The sequence below is a fragment of the Scyliorhinus canicula genome, chromosome 6 (genome assembly GCF_902713615.1).
Source record: "Scyliorhinus canicula chromosome 6, sScyCan1.1, whole genome shotgun sequence".
NCBI classification, from domain to species: Eukaryota; Metazoa; Chordata; class Chondrichthyes; order Carcharhiniformes; family Scyliorhinidae; genus Scyliorhinus; species Scyliorhinus canicula.
In genome coordinates this window covers 219,691,281-219,708,099 of record NC_052151.1, presented here as the reverse complement: position 1 = coordinate 219,708,099, position 16,819 = coordinate 219,691,281, and the positions used below count along the sequence as shown (strand labels likewise).

The window sequence follows — 16,819 nt, the reverse complement described above, 5'->3', positions numbered from 1 at the left end:
TTTGACTATTCTTAGAGGACAAGGTTGAGAGGAGATTTGGGAGTGCTGTTCAAAATCATGAGGAATCTGGGCAGAGTAGACAGGGGAGAAATTTATCCTGTTGGTGGAAGGATTGAGAACAAGTGAGCACAGATTATAGGTGACTGGCAAAAGAAGCACTGGCGTTATGAGGAAAAACCTGTTCACACAGTGAGTGGGTAGAATCTGGAATGTACTGCCTGAGAGTGTGGTGGATGAAAGTTCAATCGATGCTTGCAAAAGGGAATTGAGACATTATCTGAAGAGGAAAGATGTGCAGGGGGGTGGCACCAGATGGTTATTCTTTCAGGGGGCCAGAACAGACATGACAGGCTGAATGGCCTATTTCTGTTTGTTATGACTCTGTGAAAGCCTTCAAGGTCACCACTTTGGCTCATCATTGCTTTCCACAGTTTTCTAAACTGAACACAAAATCTCAAACTACCACTTGGTTATGGGTCCACTAACACCACGGTATCCTCGACTTGGGATTTTGTGATGGGGCAGTGGAAGGTAGAGAGAGCTTTACTTTACATGAACCAACACTGCAGAAGGATTGGTATTGTGTGGTGAGGCAAGCATGGAGTTTGGGGGGGGGGGGGGGGGGGGGGGGGGAATTCCCCCTGGATGTCTGAGGTGGAAAATGCTTTATGAGATAGAATAGAGTGGATAGCGCAGAAACAGACTATGTGACCCAATGGGCCTGTGCTCCACACCAACCTGCTCCCACCCCACCCCTCTCCATCTCACCCCATCAACGTCTCCTTCTATTATTTTCTCCCTCATGTGTTTATCCTGCTTCCCTCCCCCATTAAATGCATCCACTCTGTTCACCTCGTACTCCCATAGGAAGTGAGTTGAATTCTCAGCAACCTCTGGGTAAATATCTTGCTGCTGAATTCTCCATTGGGTTTTTTAGTGGCCATCTTATATCGATGACACTTGGCTTTGGCCTCCCACAAATAGTGAAAGCTTCTTCGCTCCATCTACCAGAGCAAATACTTTCAGAATTTTCAAGGTCCCTTGTTAGGCCACCGTCCAACCCCCAAGCTTTATCTTTTGGCTTTGGTTTCAGCCTCATTGAGCACCAACAGTTCTTCATTCAATAAATCAAAGCCATTAATGAAACATCTTACAGTCAACTGAACAGATTGGTAAGTGATGGGTACATACTACACAGCTATGTCGACTGTTGCAGCGATGTAGTCTCTGGCACTCTGGGGTAGTGGCTTCCATCGAGCAGTCTTCGCAATGGACTCCTTCACCTTCTTGTATCTGGGATCTGCTCAGAAAGCATTTTGTAAAGAGCATGAGTTACTGCAATGGTCTGGGCCATCACGCAACGAGCTGTTATCTCTGATTTATGATAAATGACCCAAGATTCTTTTGCCCACTATGAAACCTGTCTCTTCAGCTACTGGCAGCTCGTTAATGTAGCGGATGCTGCAGGGAAATCTCAAATGACGTCTGATTCCGCCATGATGTCATCCAGTGTAGGACTTCATATGGGCCCTCCACGTAAAAACAGAATTAATGTTTCATGTCACTGCCTCTTCTTCAGGGTTCTGGTGAAGGGTCATTGACCTGATACGTTCACCAGTGGGATCTTTCAGTCCTGCTGAAGTAAAGGTCATTTGTGTAGCTCGCCCGCCATGCTGCCGGGGGAAGCCGCTACATGGGCGGAGGCAGAACCAGAAGGTCCCAGCAGCAGGAAGGGACGGAAACATCCACCCCCATTAACTCGCGGTATGTCTCGCCCCATATTCGATCGGATCGGCTGAGTATTTCCAGTATTTTTTGTTTTTCTGTACTAATTACAAGCCCAAATGAAAGTTAAGTTCTGAAGTCACTATTTGACATGATAAATGACAAGATTAATCTGCGTGTCAGGCAGCTCTGGGGAAAAATACCGAACATAGTTGCCATGAGGTGAATAAGCTTCAGTGGGCTGGAAGTTTAGACTTTCCACATCGATAACTCCCTCAGCTTCACAGCGGGATTGTAGTCACGTAGAAAATTAACCAACCTATAATAAAAGTTATCCATGAAGGTTCTGCCTTGTCATTCTTGCCCCTCGCCTGAGGTGTGGTGATCCTCAGGTTAAATCCCCACCATTAGCTCTCCCCCTCAAAGGGGAAAACAGCCGATGATCATCTGGGACTATGGTGACTTTTACTACAGAGGCGCGAGCCCCTCATCATCTCTGTCTTGTGCTGGATCTTAACTCTAGATCCCTGAGGGGCAAAGTCTACCACCACCAATCTACACTCTCAGTCCCCAACACCTTGCTGATTTAAAACAATTTGAGCTTCTTTCCCTCAGACTGGTAAATTGGTTTGAAACAAGACTCAAGAGTACTCACTGATCTGACTGGGAGTGCCGGCTGTTTTTCTCTGCCTTTTGGCAGGCGGTTCACTCTGTAAACAGGAGAGACAAGTTAACAGGTGGGATCTGAGGTTGTGAATTGAAAATGCAGTTATTTCAATGGTCATATTTGTAAAATGCAAAATGTCGAAATTAACTCTCCTCTCTTTTTAGACCTTCCATTGCAAAATTCTTCACTTTATCAATGAGGTGGTGATTAGCAGATGTTGAAAAACAATGCTGAAATCCAGTTTATTGTCTTCCCACTAATTGATGGTGAATTCAGATTCAATCGTGGCATTCAACAAGGAAATGGATTAATTCTTGAAGGACCGAATATTGTGGGGATGTGAGGAAAGAGTAGGAATAACTGGATTGCTCCGTGAAGGAGCCTGTGCAGATTTGATGGTGGCCTCCTGCATTACACTGTTTCTATTCTTGCACCCTCTGCTGGCTGACCTCTGCTGCAATATATCTCCCCGGTTTCAGCCCATACAACCCTATCACTGTAACCCCCTCCTGTCCTTACAACCCTCCCTATCTCTGTAACCTCCTCCAGTCCCTACACCCCTCCCTATCTCTGTAACTTCCTCCAGTCCATACAACCCTCCCTATCTCTGTAACCTCCTCCAGTCCCTACACCCCTCCCTATCTCTGTAACTTCCTCCAGTCCATACAACCCTCCCTATCTCTGTAACCGCCTCCAGCCCCTACAACCCTCCCTATCTCTGTAACCTCCTCCAGCCCCTATAACCCTCCCCATCTCTGTAACCTCCTCCAGTCCCTACACCCCTCCCTATCTCTGTAACCTCCTCCAGTCCCTACAACCCTCCCTATCTCTATAACCTCTTCGCCCCAACAACCCTCCCTATCTCTGTAACCCCCTCCAACCCTATAACCCTCCCTATCTCTGTAAACTCCTCTAGTCCCTACACCCCTCCCTATCTCTGTTACTCCCTCCAGTCCCAAAACCCTCCCTATCTCTGTAACCCCCTCCAGTCCCTACAACCCTCCCTATCTCTGGAACCTCCTCCATCCCCGGCAGCTCTCCGATCTCTGCAACCTCAGTGTAAAGAGGCTATTACAGTTGTTTTAGTTGTGGAGTCTGAATCAAAGGTTGATTTCTAATGAACCAAGGCAGCCTTCTAAATACCTTCTAACCAGCCACCCCAGTCCCAACATACTACAGGGTGTTTATAAAGTTCAGGATCCTGTGCGTGCACCTTACTAATCACTCTCTTAACCTGTCCTGCCACTTTCAATAATTTGGGCACCGATATCCCCAGGTCCCTCTCCTTCTGCACCCCTTTTAGAACGTTATTTTAGATGATCTCTCTCTGCGTTATGCCTTCCAAAACGGACCACTTCACACTTCCCTGCATTAAATTTCATCTGTTACTTGTCTGCCTTTTTCACTAACCAGTCGTTTCCCCTCTTGAAGTCTATCCCTGTCCTCCAATTCCAAATTTTGAGCCATCTGCAAACTTTAAAATCTGCCCGACACCATCGTTCTCCAGCCAACCAATGGGTTGTCACGACATCACCACTGACCATGAACTCAGCACAGGCAAGTGATCGAGCATGAGGTTATCTTGCTCTGTATACGGCATGTGTCCATTGCCTTAAAATGGATGCGTGGCCAAAGGAGTGGAGTGGTAACTATTTATATAAAACCACAGCTGGTTTGAAATCCTGATGCAATAGCACATGAGCATTGCCTCCCCACATACTACAGGGAAGAGGCGATTTAACTTGCTGGTTTCCTCATTTTATCCGTGCTGCTGTCAGGGCCTGAGGAATGAAGGCCAAACCATAAGGAAGAAGAGAGCAATCATTGGGATCTTTCCCAGCATTTATACCCTCCCACTTTCCTCATTCTCTGCTTATTTCAAAATCTCTTTCACTATGATGGACTTCACTGTAACTTTTAAATCTAATATATTTTGGGGTGGCATGTTGGCACACTGGTTAGTACTGCTGCCTCACAGCGCCAAGGACCTGGGTTCACATCTGGCCTTGACTGACTGTCTGGCTGGAGTTTGCATCTTCTCCCACCTTTAAGGTGGGTGAGCTTGCAGCATGGGTTGGTACCTGGGACTTCGATGTTGTGGCCATTTCGGAGACATGGCTAGAGCAGGGACAGGAATGGTTGGTGCAGGTGCCGGGGTTTAGATATTTCAGTAAGCTCAGGGAAGGTGGTAAGAGAGGGGGAGGGGTGGCATTGTTAGTCAAGGACAGTATTACGGTGGCAGAAAGGACGTTTGATGAGGACTCGAATACTGAGGTAGTATGGGCTGAGGTTAGAAACAGGAAAGGAGAGGTCACCCTGTTAGGGATTTTCTACAGGCCTCCGAAAAGTTCCAGAGATGTAGAGGAAAGGATTGCAAAGATGATTCTGGACAGGAGTGAAAGTAACAGGGTAGTTGTTATGGGGGACTTTAACTTTCCAAATATTGACTGGAAACGCTATAGTTCGAGTATTTAAGATGGGTCTGTTTTTGTCCAATGTGTGCAGGAGGGTTTCCTGACGCAGTATGTAGATAGGCCAACAAGAGGCGAGGCCATATTGGATTTGGTACTGGGTAATGAACCAAGACAGGTGTTAGATTTGGAGGTAGGTGAACACTTTGGTGATAGTGACCACAATTTGGTTACGTTTACTTTAGCGATGGAAAGGGATAGGTATATACCGCAGGACAAGAGTTATAGCTGGGGGAAAGGTAATTCTGATGCGATGAGGCAAGACTTAGGATGCATAGGATGGGGAAGGAAACTGCAGGGGATGGGCACAATGGAAATGTGGAACTTGTTCAAGGAACAGCTACTGCGTGTCCTTGATAAGTATGTACCTATCAGGCAGGGAGGAAGTGGTCGAGTGAGGGAACCGTGATTTACTAAAGTAGTTGAATCACTTGTCAAGAGGAAGAAGGAGGCTTATGTAAAGATGAGACGTGAAGGTTCAGTTAGGGCGCTCGAGAGTTACAAGTTAGCTAGGAAGGCTCTAAAGAGAGAGCTAAGAAGAGCCAGGAGTGGACATGAGAAGTCTTTGGCAGGTAGGATCAAGGATAACCCTAAAGATTTCTATAGGTATGTCAGGAATAAAATAATTACTGGGGTAAGAGTAGGGCCAGTCAAAGACAGTAGTGGGAAGTTGTGCGTGGAGTCCGAGGAGATAGGAGAGGTGCTAAATGAATATTTTTTGTCAGTATACACACAGGAAAAAGACAATGTTGTCGAGGAGAATACTGAGATGCAGGCTACTAGACTAGAAGGGCTTGAGGTTGATAAGGAGGAGGAGTTAGCAATTCTGAAAAGTGTGAAAATAGATAAGTCCCCTGGGCCGGATGGGATTTATCCTAGGATTCTCTGGGAAGCTGGGGAGGAGATTGCTGAGCTTTTGGCTTTGATCTATGTGTCGTCATTGTCTACAGGAATAGTGCCAGAAGACTGGAGGATAGCAAATGTTGTCCCCTTGTTCAAGAAGGGGAGTAGAGACAACCCCGGTAACTATAGACCAGTGAGTCTTACTTCTGTTGTGGGCAAAGTTTTGGAAAGGTTTATGAGAGATAGGATGTATAATCATCTAGAAAGGAATAATTTGATTAGGGATAGTCAACACGGTTTTGTGAAGGGTAGGTCTCACAAACCTTATTGAGTTCTTTGAGAAGGTGACCAAACAGGTGGATGAGGGCAAAGCAGTTGATGTGGTGTATATGGATTTCATTAAAGCGTTTGATAAGGTTCCCCACAGTAGGCTATTGCAGAAAATACGGAGGCATAGGATTCAGGGTGGTTCAGGTGAGGAAGGAGCAGTGCTCCGAAAGCTAGTGTTTGAAACAAACATGTTGGACTTTAACCTGGTGTTGTAAGACTTCTTACTGTGTTCAACAGATTGACCTGGACTTTGATTCGGGTCTCTGGAATCCATGTAAAACAATATTTGCTTTCTCGATACTTGCTGTACTGTAAATCTTCCATTTCCCCACCTGCTCTTTACAATCTGAAGGCAAGGGGGATATTGTGAGCCCTCCTCCAGCAATTTTGAGTGTGTGCAAAAAAGGATTTATCCCATCTTGAGTTTGTTGGCAAGTTATTAATAGTAAATTGGCTCACACCAAACTAAGGGGCTGGGAAATACGTTGCTGCTTATAAAGAGGGAAGGAAATTAAAACAATTCTCTGTATATAAGCAAGAGGGGAAATTAGTTCTGTTTGTAATACTCTTTCTAGCCACAATCTCTCTGTAATTTCTAATTGCTGTCCCTCTTGGTTTTCATGTACTCTCTGTTGACAGTTACATTCTGTACCTCTCTGTATCCCATTTCAACATTCTCTTTCCCTGCAGATGTTGACGTGACCTTGGATGGTTTCTTCCTCGGCTTCATACTCTGGTTCTCAGGGTCTTCTCCGCTGGCTCTACGGTTGCTATTGGTCCCGTGTTTCTATTTGATTAGTTCCTGCAGACACAGAACACGAAACACAATTTAGAATTCAATCTTCCGCCATCCTCTCTCCAACCTCTTAGGTGACGCCGAGTCCCATCCTGACTTCGACAGGCATTTGCACTCGAGCACTTTTGCAGCAGGCGTCAGTGCAGGAAACAAGGAGCCCCGGAATACATTCTCCCCCTTTCGCAAGATGCTGAGGGGGGAATTGATGGGTTTCTGCTCCTAGTGTACAACCAAAGCTCAACTTTTGAACTGGGTGAGTTGTGCACCTCAAGCCTTAAGTGCAATTTCCTATTTGGAGCCAGTCAGACTCGATGATAATTCACCACACTTCCATTGCCGTGAACAACAACAACTTGTTAAGGAAAAAAGCAGTACCATTATCATAGCGAACAGGTCCCACCGCACTTCCTGGAAAATGTAACCAAATATAATTTGACATTGAATTAAGGAGATACCTGAGCTCGTGAACAGAAGTTTGGTAAAGAAGTTTGTTTTAAGGAGTGTCCTCGAGAAGAGAGAGAGAGCTGGAGAGGTTGAGAAAGGGAGTTCGAAACTAGAGCTTCAGGCCTGGGCAGCTGAAGACATGGCTCCCAATGGTGACACAATTGGCGAGAAACTAATTATCATAAGAACTAGGAGCAGGAGTCGGCCATCTGGCCCTTCGAGCCTGCTCCGCCATTCAATGAGATCATGGCTGGTCTTTTGTGGACTCAGCTCCACTTTCCCACCTGCTCACCATAACCCTTTATTCATTTGTTCTTCAAAAACTATCTTTATCTTGAAAACATTTAATGAAGGAGCCTCAACTGCTTCACTGGGCAGGGAATTCACAACCCTATGGGTGAAAAAGTTCCTCCTAAACTCAGTCCTAAATCTACTTCCCCTTATTTTGAGGCTATGCCCTTTAGTTCTGCTTTCACCCGCCAGTGGAAACAACCTGCCCGCATCTATCCTATCTATTCCCTTCATAATTTTATATATTTCTATAAGATCTCCCCGCATCCTTCTAAATTCCAATGGGTACAGTCCCAGTCTACTCAACCTCTCCTCATCCCCTAAACTCAGTGAATCTCCTCTGCACACCCTCCAGCGCCATTTACGCCCCTTTTCCATACAATTAACGGGAGTGACCCCGTGATCCAGCCGCCTCCCAGCAAGTGGTCAGGTTGGAGCCGATTAGTACTCCTTTTTAAAAATGTGAACCTGGCGGAAGGGCTTCTGTGGGGAGCCAAGGAGGTGAGGAGCCATCTTTGCACAGGCAAAGAGCCCGGGGGCGCTGGGCTTGCCACCCCATTGCTCGGAGAGGAGAGGGGGCCGCCATGGGAGGGTGGGGTTAAGGCGTTGGGGGCAATCACTCAAGCACCACCATGCCAGTGTCCGGTCCAGGCGATGTTATGAGCGGGTATCCAATTAAGGGGCAATTTAGAGTGGCCAATCCACCTACTTTGCACATTTTTGGGTTGTGGGGGCGAAACCCACGCAGACACGGGGAGAATGTGCAAACTCCACACGGACAGTGACCCAGAGCCGGGATCGAACCTGGGACCTCAGCGCCGTGAGGCGGTTGTGCTAACCACTAGGCCACCGTGCTGCTACCGGGCGGAAAACTACATCAACTTTGACATAGACCAAGCCGAGCAAGTTGCCCGGGATGCAGATTTCTCCACCGTCGCCGGGGTGCCCCAGGTCCAGGGGGTAATAGACTCCACGAATGTTGCCCTGTGCTCATCAGGCCATCTGGGAGTGCTCAATGTTAACAGAAAGGGCATCAACTCCCTCAACATACAGATCGTGAGCGACCACCAGATGACGATAATGACATGTGTGCCCGCTTCACGGGGAGCGTCCACGACAACTCCACCCTGGGGCAGTCAGAGATCCTTGGCCTCTTTAAGGAGCATCCCAGGATGGGCGGCTGGCTCTTGGGGATAAGGGGTACCCGCTGGGAACCTGGCTAATGACGCCATTACGGAGGATGGAGACCAAAGCAGAGATCTGGTGCAACGAGGCCCATTCAGCCACACATGCTGTGATTAAGTGATGCATCGGGCTGCTCAGGATTTGGTTCTGACGCCTCAACTGTTCCAGTGTTGCGCTCCAGTACTCTGCCCGGAGGGTCGCCCACTTTGTGATGGTCTGCTGTTCCCTCCACAACCTCGCACAGCAGCAAGACGACGTTGGTTGGTGGGGAACATGTGGCCATCTCCGAGAAGGAGGACAATGAGAACTTGGCACCGGGCAAGCAGGGGCTGGACGACGAGGCCAGGGAAGAACCAGAGGACCAGCCAGAGGCTGCAGGACAGCAGCCGCAGCGAGGGTCTGGCAAGCCTGGAGGACCAGGGAGGCCCTCATACTCGCCTGATTCATTTAGGGCGTGGCCACGTCCGTCACCCCCCACTCCCATTTCCCACCCTCCCAGAGTCTGCATCACATCAGGGTGCTGGGACTGTGTCAGCACCGTCAGAGGACAGTGGGGTGGGGGGGGGGGGGGGGGGGGGTGATGATAACCTGCAGAGGTCTGAGCCCCAGTGCTCCTCAATCCATGCCATAGTCTGACCTCTATCGATGTGCTGAGTGCTCGTTCACACCTATCCCCTGCACACGGTGCCTGGGGTGGGGGGGGGTCGCCTGGACAGATGGACCAAGGGTAGGGTTCGGAGGTCGGCCTGCCTTGCGGACGAAAGTGACAGAGACGTCATGCTGGTTGAACTCAAGGGTGTTTATTGTGTATAACAATTCCACACTCTCCCAATGGTGCCGACGCTGCCCCCACCGGACCCCCTCCTCACCCCTACCTACCCCCATCTCATTCCCCCACTCCCCGGGTGCCCTGGGTGATCCTTGATGTTCTTTGCCTTCCTAGCTCTCCTGCTACGTCTATGTGTGTCCCCCGGATTCACATCTGAGGTGGAGTCAGCCAGCTGCTTACCACGTCCCGTGGCTTTCGATGTCCTTGGCGGTGGCTCTGGGGGCAGATTACTCCGGCTCACTTGACGGTGGCATGTGCACAGCCATGCCGCCCTGTCCGGTGTGTTGGCTGTGATAGCGGCCCCATCAGAGTGTGTAACTCGGGGAAGGTGCTGGCCACTATCCCCACTCCATGGGACTGGTCCGGGTTGGCACCCAGCGCCCCCTCCTCCCACTCAGTGCCTATAGGGCCCTGGGTTCACCTTGGGATGGAGGGGGAACTGGTTCGATCACTGGCTGCCCCTTTATCATCTAGCTCTGCCGGCCCTGGCGGTTCCTCATGGTCCCCACCATCATGTCGACACCCTCGGCGATGCTCCTCAGTGATTGGGACATGCTCTGCAGTGCCTTGGCAATATGCTCCTCCAACTGGGACAAGCTCCGCAGAGCTTCAGCCATTCCCATCTGAGAGCGGGACATGTCCCGCAGAACCTCAAGGTCGGCCTGGGGTCATGTCCCCCAGTCATCAGGACATTCTGCCTAGACTCTCAGCCATGGCCGTCACCGACAACGCAACGTCTTGGATACCTTCACTCATGGTGCCGATGTTGTGCACCAAGCTCTCCACTGCGGTCGCCACCCCAGCAGTGCTGTCTCGCCTGGGGGTTCCTGCCTCCACCAGATGTGCATCATTAGCAGTGTGGTGTTCACCAGATTGTGTCCCAGAAGACTGACCACAAACATTTCCCACCGAGGTGTGTGTATATGTGCTGGTGGAGGGTGGGTATTATAGCTGTGCTGTGAGTATTATGGTCGCATCCTCGGCGCTCTTCTCTGAAGTGGTCTCATGGGAGGCTGGAGAGGGAGCCAACTTGTATGGGCCGGCACCGTCGCTGGAGGACCTACTGGAGAATGGGCATGTGATCAGTGGGAGGGATGGGTCAGTCAGTAAGGCAATAACACCTCATGTTTGACAGGTCCTTTGGCTGGGGCCCGCTGGTTCCTCACCTTTGCAGCATCCGCCAGCCTCCACGTTGGTAACTGCTCTATCCTCGGCTAGCCGGGTCACGTCCAGCGCCTGCTCCTCGGAGGCAAGGATTCTTACGTCCGGCACCCTACACCAGTCTGGGCCCTCTACCGGCGATTGTAGGAGAGCTTTTCCTGACATAGAGAGGGCATTGTTAGCCATGCACGCAATTCAGTGGTGGATTGGAGGGGAAGGGGGAGTGGGGGAGGGTTGGGGGTCGTTTGGAGAGTTGAGGGTGGATGTTCGCATGGGGATCTCGGGGGCGTTGGCGTCGGAGAATCACGCCCTAAGAGTCAATGAATAGCAGTGGGGAACTCACCAGGAGATCTGGCAGGAAACTCCCTGAAAAACCTGCCACAAATAAATCTAAGGAATGTTTGAAGAATTGCGCTCAATGTGTTTTATAGCTACTTGCCGTAAGTTTCTTGCTTTTGTACTCTGTACTTCTATGATGCCCAGAATGCCTTTTCAACTGTTTTCTCAATTTTCAATATGTGCACATATAACCCCCTATGCCTCTCTTCCTGTAGGACTCAGTAAATTACCCTCCTTCTTCTTACCCAGATATCCCACTTCACACTGCTCTGTCCCTTTTTTCTTTCGCTATCTCTTACAACTATTTTTCCTTCATCGTTTGTTACCTCTTTCATCATTCAGGGAACTTTGACTTTCAGTGGGTGCCCTACATTTTTTTGCTGGTGAGAATGCATCTTAACTTTATGCTTCTTCTAGATTTCTCCTTGATTCATTCGATGGTTTACCTAAACTTTCTATTATGATCAGATTTTCCGAAACTTTCCCCTACTGAGACTTGATCTACCTCAGTCTCCAAGAACCAAACAATACCTCCTTCCTCATTGGATCAGAAACATACCGATTGTGAAAATTCTCCTGAACACACACAGTGACACTTTGCCCTCTCTTCTTTGCACTATTATCCCAATCAATATTAAGATAATTAAAGTGCAGGGCAGCACGGTGGTGCAGTGGGTTAGCCCTGCTGCCTCACGGCGCCGAGGTCCCAGGTTCGATTCCGGCTCTGGGTCACTGCCCGTGTGGAGTTTGCACATTCTCCCCGTGTTTGTGTGGGTTTCACCCCCACTACCCAAAGATGTGCAGGGTAGGTGGATTGAACACGTTAAATTGCTCCTTAATTGGGTACACTAAATTTATTTTTAAAAAAAGATAATTTAAGTGCCGCATTACTACTATTGTATAGTTTTTGAACCCCTTTGTAATTTTGCTGTGAATATGATCCTCTGTGTTTCCTATTCATTGGTGATCTAAGAATAACCCCAGTAGTATAAAATAACTATTATTGTTTAGCTCTAAACTAGATTTCATTCTTTTTCAGGCACTACATTATTCTCCTTAATCAAAACTGCTGTCCCTCCCTTTCTTTCTTTCCCTGCCCTTCATGAAAATCTTCTATCCAGGAACATTTAGTACCTTGTCCTGCCACTTTTTGAGCCAGCTCTCCATTTTCACCAAGATATTATATTTCCAACTAGGCAGGCAGCACGGTGGCTGAGTGGTTTGCTGAGGACCTGGGTTTGGTCACCTGGTTTAGCTCACCAGGCTAAATCGCTGGCTTTTAAAGCAGACCAAGCAGGCCAGCAGCACGGTTCGATTCCCGTACCAGCCTCCCCGGACAGGCGCCGGAATGTAGCGACTAGGGGCTTTTCACAGTAACTTCATTGAAGCCTACTCGTGACAATAAGCGATTTTCATTTCATTTTGATCCTGGCCCTAGGTCATTGTGTGGAGTTTGCACATTCTCCCTTGTCTGCGTGGGTCTCACACCCACAATGCAAAGATGTGCAGGGTAGGTGGATTGGCCATCCTAAATTGACCCCTAATTTGAAAAAAAAAATTGGATACTCTAAATTATTTTGGCACAGCATAAAAAACAAAAGTAATTGGAATTCACTCACAGAAAGGATCCAGCTTTGAACTGAAATAAGCCATTCAGCTCCTCAAGAATGTTTTGCCACTTAAACTGTTTATGGCTCCATCTGTATCCGAGTTTCATTTGTCTGCTTCAGTGACATACTCTTAATATTCTTACCTCACAAATATCTATCAAACATTATACTTTGTTGCTACTGAATATTAATAACCACGGAAACAAAATTAACTTGCATTCACCTTTTAAACAATTGGATTTCACAGATTTGAAAGTAGTTATCAGCAATGTACGAATATTCTAAGGCATAGGTTCTCGTGGCCATACAACACTTTCACGACGAGGCTCTCTCTGCAAAGCTGCGTTATCAGGTGCTGCAGCTTCTTCCACAACCACGTTAGGCACGGGAGCCCTCTGTGCCTCTACATTCTGGGGACAAGATTCACGTGGCCACTCAACACTCTCACGCCGAGGCTCTCTTTGTGAAACTGCGTTATCAGGAGCTGCGGCTTCTCCCTCAACTGGGTTAGGACCTGGAGCCCTCTGTGCCTCTATATTCTGGGGGCAGGAATCCCGTGGCCACAAAACATTCTCGCGCCGATGCTCTCTTTGCGAAACTGCGTTGCCAGGTGCTGTAGCTTCTCCCTCAACTGGGTTAGGACCTGGAGCCCTCTGTGCCGCTATATTCTGGGGGCAGGAATTCCGTGGCCACAAAACGGTTTCACGCCGTTGGTCTCTTTGTAAAGCTATGTTATCAGGTACTGCAGCTTCTCCCTGACCTGGACTGCCCCGTGCTTCTACACCCTGGGGCAAAGTGTCTCGTGGCCACGCTACACTTTCTCGGCGAGCTTCTCTGGGAGGTCCCAGGTTGTTGTGGGCCTGGTCCCTCTGTGACGCTGTGTTTGAAGGGAAGGGATCTCTTTGACAAGCTGAACCTGCACGCCGAGGATCCCAGGGCAATGCAATGTTATTGGGAGTACGGTTGCTCTGCAATATTGCGTTTGGAGGCAACTGGTCTCTTGGCCCAACAATACTTCTGCGACGAGGATCCCAAGGAAATGCCACGTTATCAGGGGGGCGGCCCCTCTGTAACACTATGTTTGAAGGAAAAGTGTCTCTTGGCCACACAACACTGTCATGCCGAGGATCTCTTGCCAATGCTACATTATTAAAGTCAGAATCAAGCACTCTCTGTAATAGTGCATTTGGGGGAATAAAATCTCTTGGCCATGCAACACTTCCACGTCGAGGGTCCCCAGCTGATGCTATGTTTTGAAGAGCACGGTCCCTCTGTACCAGTGTATTGGGAGGCAGACAATCTCTTGGCCACACAACACTCTCACGCCGAGGGTCTCTTGCCAATCCTATATTATCAAGATCAGAATCTGGCTCCCTCTGCGTTAGTGCACTTGGGGGTGGATGATCTCTTGGCCATGCAACACTTCCACGTCGGGGGTCACCTTGTGCTGCAACAATTGGAGAGATTACCACACTCCTACGACGAGGATCTCTGGTTAAAGCTCTATTATCAGGAACTTCGCACGGAGGGTCACTGGGAAAAGCTCTTCTGGGATCAAGGTTCGAATTATTCTCATTGAAATTGATATTATCTGCATCAAGGCTTCTTTGTAACACGGCACTGAGGTTGCATGAAATTAGGTTGTTGTTGTTGTTATTTCTATTATCTTCATCAAAGCCTCTTAGTTGCGCAATGTTCCCATACCTACATTCGCTAGGCAATGGATCAGCAGGATCAATATTACTTTGCAATGCAGGCACAGCGAGATTAAAGTCCCTCTGTAGCACAATATTCTGTGATCCTATGTCTTCTGGCCAAGGAGCAGTCTCACGCAGTTGCAATCTTGGTCTGTTCAGATCTGCACCTAATAATGGAGTATCATCAATTTGAAAATCTCTTTGCAACCCAATGTTCTGAGGAAGAGAGATTTGTGGCCAAACAATGTATTCACTCTGATGCTCTCTCTGCAGCACTATGTTACTGGGAATAGATAGCCCACGTACATTCGGGAATGGAGATTCACCTTGTGGCACAATACTACTACTACTATGCTGAGTTAGCCTTGGTATAAGAGCTACATTACTTGACACATCACTTTGAGGCCATGGATAATTCCGCAAGTTTCTAACCTGCCTCTGACCTCCTCTTGGTAATGCAAAACATTTATTTGACAGATGTCTGCCTAAAACATTGATATCACGCTCAGGGTATCTCCGCAATGGATGGACATCTCGCTGAGGATATCTTCGTGACTCAAATGCCAGAGCATTTTGTTCTGGTGGCCACAACCCACGCTGGTTCCAACTTGGCAGTCCTAAAGAAGTCCTTGGACTAAAATTGCTTTGGTTATATGCTCCTGGTCGACAATGCAAAGGGCCACAAAATGCCTTTGCAACAATGCTCTTCCTAACACAAGCTGTGTTTTTAAAAGCAGCCTTCTTTTTGCACTGGCGTGATGCTCGGCCACGTGGAGATGCAACAGTCTTTTTCTTACAAGGCTTTTTTGCATCAACAGATTGTTGATTAATCTGTGCTTTTAAAATGGTCCGTGGTTGACGAGTTGCTCTGAAACGAACACGCGCTCGGCATGGTGAGGTTTTCCCTTGCGAACGAACTCGCTGACCTTGTTGACATGATGTTCTTCTCAAATTTATCTTTTTGTTTGGTGCTTTTGTGCTAGCAGCCTTACACGTACAAACCGCTTTCTTAAGAGCACCCTTCTGCCTGACAGGCTTTCGTTTAGGAGTAGCCCTTAATCTTTTACTGGCTGCCCGTCGCCGAGTAGATGCTCTCGCACATACAGTACCTTGTCGACGAGATGCCCTTGCTCCAGCAGCCGGTTTGCGTCGTAGGGTTCTTGCAGTTTTTCTCCGTTGTGTAGCTCTTGCACGGGCTGCCCCTTTTGGACGTGGTGGTCTGCCGCAGGTCCCCCTGTGCCTGCACGCATACCTTGCTGTTACTTTTGGTCGGCGTCGCCCTTTAGCGCCACATGGCGCTCTTGCGCCTGTAGTCCGTCGCAACCTCGCCACTCTGCTGTTGAAGGTCTCAGTTACACCTCTTGCCAGCTACAGAATCACCTACACCACCTTTAGCTTATGGGTTACTGTCAGCAGCAGGAGCAAAGGGGTGAAGGGGTTCTCCCATTCACTGGGCTATTTGGAAGAGGTTGGTTACATTGCTCACAATTAACCTGGTGTCTTGCTAGCCTCTTGGTGATGGAGCTTCAGTCCTGCAGCTACGTCTCTCTCCCTCTCTCTCTGGACAGAGCCCTTTCAGTCAGGCTAACTGACTTGGAGGCTGTTCCTCGGTTGTGTTTCTTCTTTGTTCTCTTGTTGACAAGTGGGTATGCTTACCTGTCAGGATTAGGAATTTGACTGAAAGCTTTTGTGAAATTGCTAAACCTGGGAGGGGGGGCAAAGTCTCAGATCACATCGCCTTCCTTCGGCATTTCTGATGCCAGCTTTGGGCTCCGGTGGAATGTGGTCTCGACCCCCCCCAAGTCCCTCAATTCTTCGTGTTGCTGGGGTCTCGACCCCCGAGTCCCTCAATTCTTCGTGATGCTGAGCTGGCCGAGTTGTTGTTGGGGGTCTCGACCCCGAAGTCCCTCAATTCTTCGTGATGCTGAGCTGGCCGAGTTGTTGCTGGTTGGGGGTGGTAGGGAGTGCGGAGGGGGCAGGCCTGTCAGATGACGATCTTTGGAGGCCGCCCAGGGTGAAGGCAGGTTAGGGGAGTGAGAAGAAGTCAAAGATAAAAAATGAGACGACTGGAGGAGCCCAGTCACACGCCCCGATCCCGCCGTCGCATGGCGGTGATCGGCACGGCAGCCCCCTCCCCTCGCTCAGGCGGCGTCACCCCGGGGTGGCGGTCTTCTGCCGGCCGTCAGCCTCGCCATCCGGCCTCGCCTTCCTCCAGACCCAAACCGCCCTCCTTTCGAGTTCTTGATGTCTTTTTCCTGAAGGTGAGCCGGGGGTCCAGTTCCACACACACCACCCACTCCCCCCTTTTTCTTGCTTTCCAGCAGTCGACCCTGACAGGTGCAAGCAGAAGAGAGAGAGACAGACACACACTCCCCACCCCACAGCCTCCCTCACAAACAGACAACCACCGGAAGCTCCGAATCAACAGCTT

The 16,819-nt window shown here is 49.0% G+C and overlaps 1 protein-coding gene across 5 annotated transcripts in view; it reads right to left on the bottom strand.

Annotated features, from left to right (window-relative positions):
• The window catches only part of LOC119967885 (centromere protein Q-like), a 70,285-nt gene that overhangs the window by 31,224 nt on the left and 22,242 nt on the right, over positions 1-16,819 (bottom strand). For 3 of the 5 annotated variants that reach the window (XM_038800973.1, XM_038800976.1, XM_038800977.1), the window contains exons 1-4: positions 12,915-13,014; positions 6,689-6,838; positions 2,381-2,435; positions 1,192-1,300 (exon numbers count right to left, since the gene is read on the bottom strand). In XM_038800973.1, coding sequence (XP_038656901.1) covers positions 1,192-1,300; positions 2,381-2,435; positions 6,689-6,766 — 242 coding nt within the window. In that variant the 5' untranslated portion in view covers positions 6,767-6,838; positions 12,915-13,014. Of the gene's footprint in view, positions 1-1,191; positions 1,301-2,380; positions 2,436-6,688; positions 6,839-12,914; positions 13,015-16,819 lie in introns of those variants that run through there. The other 2 variants (XM_038800974.1, XM_038800975.1) reach the window with 1 other exon arrangement.